We start from the raw sequence: 6,770 nt of genomic DNA, 5'->3' as shown, positions 1-6,770 counted from the left end.
CCAAGACATGCTCCACAGGTTTTGTGTAAGGAAGGCATTTCTTGGCAAACTGCTCTCTCTTGTGTTTGCTCACCACATCTTCAAAAATCTCATCCAGAAAGTCACAAGCAAGCAACGTGTGCAAGTCTTTTCCAAGCGGCAGAGGATGAATGTCTTGCTGAATCTTGGTAGAAAAAAGGCGAAACATATCGCACAAAGTCACTTTCATATGGCAAATGACGCTTTCCATTGTAGAGTGTGGCAATTTGTGTACTTCTGCCATGCGGAAGAAAAGTAAACAAAGGTGCTTCTTCATTCGCGCTTTGAAGTCGATAGCTCCACTGGCAGCTGAAAAGCCAGTACAGGATGCGGCCTCTTGTTCTCCATCGGTATCGTCCATGAGGAGGCTAAAGCTTAGCAGTTCATTTCCACTTAAAACGTCGCCTTCCGCAATGGAAGCACTCGCCGAAGCGTCCAACCGTAGCTCACCACTACTGCTTTTTTCCGTGACAGCGGCATCGCCAGGTGTGTCGAGGTCCATATAGCTTCTGTGGTCCCGATAAACGTGCCTCCGATACGACTCAAAGAGACGGTAGGTTTTTGCGCAGCCTTCCACACCACACATCACAGAAAAATTGCTATCATAGCGGTGGTCCCCTATGTGCCTGACCACTTTGCAAAACTTCACAGACGTAAAGGGACAACGTGGACACGTATGAATCATTTTGAAACACGTATACTTGCGGGTGACGTATACTTCACTGTCACACCATTAGGCCAGCCATTTGATGCACTGTCAACTGCAACAGCTGAGAGAGGCTTGGTTGATAAACATTTCCGAGGGAGGTAGATAAAAGCAAGCTGGAGTAGAGCAGTAGAGACCTCGGCAGCGCCGCTAGTTGAAGCCACTTTCTGAACGGAGCCTCGAAACTAGCGAAAGTGACCTTGGCCTGTCAATACAGGCACAACAAACATAACTGCGCAACGCGTAATGTCTGAAAAGGTAGAGCAGTGACAGGAGTAAACATGGCCTCCGTGATGAGGCGCGCCGACGCGCTGCTGCCAATCTCGGAGGGCTCAAAAGTACAAAAAAAAAGCAACTTTCTTTACTTATTGGTAGGTGGCGCTTGCTGCAGCGCCAGAAAGGGATCGACTTCAACTGGTCTATCCATAGTACTATATTCATGGGGTCTTTATAACTTGTCCATACGTTGTGTAGTCTTACTTTTGCTACTTTTGCAAATGGCGTATGTTTTGCATCAGTGGATAGAAGAGCCCTCCTTTAGAACAACCGAATTACTGCATGTGCTGGCCCTTGATCCTGCTATAAGCAATGTCTTCGTCGCCCATCGAATGCCTGGTTACCTGGAAAGGCAGGAAACAGGTTCTTCTTGTCAATGGAGATCACAAGAAGTCCGATGTGATTGATGCTGCCATGCTGACGGAATCGTGGACATCGTTGCAGTGCGACCGAATAGAGGTATGCACATTTTTTATACGATAGATTTTAATCGCTTGGTGCTTTCAGGGCCTGTACTTGTGCATATAATCGCGTTCTAGTTATGCGCTTCAGGCCAATGTAGTATCGTGGTTTGCTTATAGGCCTGTGCTGTGTCCAAAATTTGCGTTCAAGCTTAGGATAGACACCGGTGCCAGATGTATATATATCAGAGCCTGTATCTTAGCTGTGAGCAACAGGCGAGCATTCAATAGCGATGCCTGCCGCGCTGTTAACTGCAGCGCTAGTGTTGCTTCAGAATTCAGAATTTTTTTCCAAATGGATTATGACTTCGTTAAAAACGTTTTTTTTTTTGCATTTTTTTTACACTGCACTGCACGTGTGCGCGCCTCGCGGAGCTGGAGCGGCCGTTCGCCTTCGCAGGGTTCAAGGTACGCGGCGCGTACACGGGCTGTGGAAGAGGAGTAGTGTGTTTCCATACATGCGCGCGTGGAGAGTTTGGAAGCCATCATAATGTGTAGGCCAATCTTATAAACAGATGGTAAACTAAGTAGTTTCAGCATGCTCGTAATGAAATAATTACTAAATCAATTGTATCTACATTCATTATTATGTTTTTGGCTTCCAATTCATAAACACATTTTTGTTGTAGGTCTACAATTCCCGCTTTGAAACATATGTCGAGGTCTCGGAAGGACACATATTTTGTGATGGCGACAAGATAAATCTGGTTGCCAGTGACAGCTGTGATGAAGAAAGCTTGCCACTCAAAACTGGGTTAGTAGGCCACCTTTAACCCTGTGCTGGAGCTATAACATGGGACATTACAGTCATGATACTTACGGTGCACTTAATTCCATCCTCTCTTTTTTCAGAACTAACGATGGACCATCAGTGGTGGCTTCATGTAGCAGTGGTTTTCAGCAAATGCATTATGAACTGCCTCCAGTTCCAGTTGACATCAAGTTCGACATTGACAGAACAACATTAGGAGAAGTGTCAAGTCGCACAAAAAGCCGCATTGTGGCTTGGATTACACCCCATTTGCTGCAAGTTGACCTGTAAGTACCACTTAGTATTGTTGTATGCTCAAATCCTGCTCATGCAACCTCTCTTGCGCTCGCAGGTATCCTGGGAAATTCTACGAGCCTGCAGCTAGGGCTCTTGTTCTGAAATATCCAGTTCTCCGGGATACGATGGGAACAGGCTTCGTAAGTTTCCTACCTGCTTGCTAGTCTTTGTAAACAAATAGCTGGTAATATCTTCCTCAAAAACACCTTCCGAGGTTACTCCTACCATCAAAGTATAAAAACGAGCCGTCTTTTGAAGCATAAAAGGAAAGTATCTGTAACATGCTTTGCACTAAGTACGTTACTTTTTTTTCTCAAAAAGAGAAAGAAAAAGCATGCGATGAAGTGACTAGCCATGTATGCAACGCATGCTTGGGTTCATATTGCGACCGGTCGACCCATCAAAGATGGGACAGACGAAGTGTGTGTGCACTTGGCGACGTCCGGTGCACCCTGTGCTTGTGTCGCATTATACCGGTGTTTTGCGTGGTGTGTACGCCTCTTGCCACGTAACATCTTGGTGGAGGTGCGGGGTCACAACAGCGTCTCTCGTAGCCTGAATCGCTTTGGAATGTGAAACCCCACAAACCAAACCTCATCACAGCTGCTTCTTTCCCTGTGTTTGCATCATATGTTTTACATACTGCCTGGCAAGCAAAATTTCACCTCCTATTTTCTTGACTGCTTACTTTTTTACTTAAGGTGGTATTTTTCCTTGAGGTAATATTTTTTTCTCGTGTGGAATTCACTGCTGCTTGTGGACCATTCTGGCATACATTGGGAATGTTCTGTGCACATGCATTGTCTCCTCTTCAATGATTTTACAAGGCATCAGTTTGCTGCACTTTTTTGTGAACAAAATTTTCTTGAATATTGGTGGGATAGAACACAATACAGTAATTAGATGTGAATTCTCTTATGCCCTTGCGGGATGTTCATGAGGTCTGCACATGCACTATGGTTTGCAAACATCCTTGATAGGGAATTAAGCAGGTTAATTTGCAGCTTTAATAATGTACTGAGCAGCAGATGCGTCCACAGATTGCTCATGCATTTCGGCTCGGGCTAGAACAATGCAGTGCTGCTTTTAGCCCTTTTTTTCCAGTAAGAGCAAGTGGCTTGTGCGGAAGCATTTATGATGCCTATGGCCGTTTGAGTCTGTTTTCTTCAAGGAAAGTCTGTATATATCATTGCTGTATTGTCATATCATTGTTGCAGATGTTTCATTGATTTTGCATTTCCAATGTGATGGTTTTGATTTACAGGATTCTTGGAGGGTCGCATTTAAATACAAGATGTGCAATATTCGAAAATCCGTGGATAATAATCCTAAGGTTGAAGAAGCAAGAAAGAAGTTTTGTAGGAAGGGGAACTTTCAAGACAAATGTCATCCAAAGAAGCAGTGCCGCCTGGTAAGTGAAACCCCTGATTTACACCAGTATTACAAATATCTGGAAAAGTTTTGCATCTTTTCCAGCTGGGTTATCTGAAAAGAAATGTTGCAAGTTAAAGTGCCCTGTGAATATCATTGCACACAAGTAGGCGCAATTGATTATAGTAATTCTGCTTTTTTTGAGGTGGTGGTAAATACTGACTTAAAGAACAAATTATAACAGCCAAGAAAAAAAAAACCATGGTATTGCACTGGTGAAACAAAGAAGACATAGCCACAAAAGTAAATGGAAGGCAGGAAATCGGTGCAGACCCCTCTCTGGCCACACATTTCATGAAACGAGAAAAAAGCGGCGAAAAAAACGGAAAAACGAGAAAAAAACAAAGGTAAAAGCAAAGAAACGTTGGGTCCTGCATCTCTTTTTAAAAGCTGTTAGGTTTGCCAGAGCAAAAGAGATAGCAAACTGTAGCCTACACAGTTAATTGCAATACATAAAAACGCATGCAATGGTGGAACTATAAGGAATTTAGTATTGAATGGAAGGAAAGCACTTCCTAAACGTAAGTAATACAGCTGTAGAGCAAGTGCTGACAAACACTGATATTCAGTTGTGTTCAACCTTTGCACAGGTTGTAGATCATAAAAAAGATTTTGGAATCTTAGGTCTGCATTACCTAAAAATATGATTGGCATTACTTGTGATATTTTACTCAACTGTGTTATTTTTATCATTTCTTTTGCAAGTCAACTGGTGCTTTGGAAACCAGAGGCGAAGCAGATGATGGAGTCGTTGCTGCTCACATAGAATTTATGATTAAAGAAGTGAAACGAAGCACTCCTGACATTGCAAAATTGAAAGCTTCAATGAAGGCCACCTTCTCATCACGAAGGAAATGGATTCAAGAAAGCAGTCCATCAACAGCGGTGTTGCTGGAAAGGTACCCAGCGCTGGCACTTCGTGAACTGGTAAGGTTTTAAGACGTGTAGCATCAGGCCGGTTTCGTGAAATGCTTTTTGATGATGGGTCGTACGCATGTCATCAGTCGGGCTTCACAGAGACATGCAGTATATAGTCGGCTGTTGTAAGAGGCTCAGTAGGTTATGAGAAAATACTCTATTTAGTTTAAACATTTGCAGTGTTTGCAAAATCAGGATGCAGAGATCCACTGCAGAAGGTAGAACAGAAAGATTGCATTTTTGACAACATAAAACGACATATAAGCATGGGAGAAATATTGCTTGGTAGGAAACATTTCAACTGAAGAATTACTCTTCATCTGGGTGAGCACAGTCATCACTGGTAAGGGTATTTAGAACCTTTACTCTGATGGGGAGGAACAGGTTAGGTTTGCTGGAGAAGGGTGAATATGGGTGATTGATAAAGAGTGTTAGTGCTAATTATTTATTTGGTAGACTAAATGGGCAGTTTTGTAATCGTAAAAACATTGAAATATAACTGCTGAAGCCACAGCGGGTCGTGAAGTAATCATTTCTTATGTTTCGGCTGAAATTTGAGCACTTCTGCATAATTGCGTTCCTCTCTGTCCCACTTTTGTACTCTATGTGCTACTAAAAATGTTTAAGCAAGGTCATGATTGCAGTCGCATTTGGGGGCATCTGCTGCTTTATTTTTAGTTGTGTTTGCTTATGGATACTGCGTAATTTTCCAGCTGCAGTGTTTTTTTTTGTTTTGTCTTTTTTGGAAGAAATGCGAACGCACCAGTCAGCGTGCATGTCAGGCAAAGAGATACAGGTTCTGAATTTCGGTTCACAACGGGTTCAAAGATGCATTCCCAAAAGTGGTTAGGAACAATTAGGGAATAACAGGGCGGAGACGAAGGACAAGGAAGAAGACAACACCTGCGCTGTTGTTTTATTAAACAATTAGGGATTGATGGTAACAGCCTACATAGTTACGTTTATTAATGGCTTCACCCTTATTCCCTCAGAAAAAAATTTCAGTGCATCACTGATGACATATTTAAACAGAAATCAGAATGATGCAACCTCTAAATTATGATGAAAGAAAGCAACTATGAAGCCTTTAGACTAGCTTTCCAACTTTGCACCAACAGCACAACTGTCCAGTGCTTGGCTTGGACACTTGTGCACGAGCGACATGATGTCTTTTTGTATTTTGCAAATAATGTGCTAAATTCCCACTATCATTTTCGTTCATTTTCAGCTTCGCCAGGAGTTCATGAGTATTACACAAGTGGACTTTGAGTCAAAGTTGCTCAACTTTATTAACACACATGGAGAGAGGTGTCTCCAACTCCTGAAAATGTCCCGTACCGCAAAAAGTGCCCTCGCCGAAGCAGAACAGGCGATTTCAGAGGCAGAAGGCGACTTGAAGAAATGTGAGTGTTCAGAGCTTTGCATTTTAGTTCCAATTTCTTTTCTTATTTTTATGTTTTTGTGATCATCTGGGTGTTCTATAAATTTTCTTTGTGCACAGATTACTTCGCAGTTGCTGTCCTGCAGCTCCTCCCGCACTTAGTGAAGGAGCAGCCCAATTTTCTGAGAGGACCAGTAAGATTATACTGTTCATTTTAATTGTAGCTTGCTTGAAATTGTCTCGTTTCTTATTAATTCTATTTTATTACAGGACAGCTACCCCTCCCTTGTCATGAACAACAAGGCTCTAATTGCCACAGAAATATGCACCACTTTTGAGTCCTACAAGGTGGAAGTGATTGACCTGATATCAGGGACAAGTGCCCTCATGGAACTTTATTGGATAATGAACATTCAGTATTCTAGCAGGAATAAGAACACATTTGCTCTGATGGAGCATTTATGCGGCCTCAATTCGGCAGCAAGGTCACCCCTCGTGATGCGGGCGATCAGCTTAATTGAGAAAGTTTGA

The 6,770-nt window shown here is 42.7% G+C and overlaps 1 protein-coding gene across 1 annotated transcript; it reads left to right on the top strand.

The window, feature by feature from the left end:
• Positions 1-1,183: 1,183 nt before the first annotated feature.
• LOC146174892 (uncharacterized) lies at positions 1,184-6,770 on the top strand. The gene is made up of 9 exons (XM_084585482.1): positions 1,184-1,459; positions 2,091-2,215; positions 2,314-2,499; positions 2,565-2,649; positions 3,774-3,920; positions 4,646-4,867; positions 6,087-6,261; positions 6,360-6,433; positions 6,510-6,770. The coding sequence occupies exons 1-9, from the start codon at positions 1,313-1,315 to the stop codon at positions 6,768-6,770; spliced, it is 1,422 nt and encodes a 473-aa protein (XP_084441608.1). The 5' UTR covers positions 1,184-1,312.

This window comes from Amblyomma maculatum, chromosome 11 (assembly GCF_055883805.1).
Source record: "Amblyomma maculatum isolate TAMU_Amacu chromosome 11, ASM5588380v1, whole genome shotgun sequence".
In the NCBI taxonomy this organism is placed as follows: domain Eukaryota; kingdom Metazoa; phylum Arthropoda; class Arachnida; order Ixodida; family Ixodidae; genus Amblyomma; species Amblyomma maculatum.
This window is presented reverse-complemented; position numbering and strand designations above follow the sequence as displayed.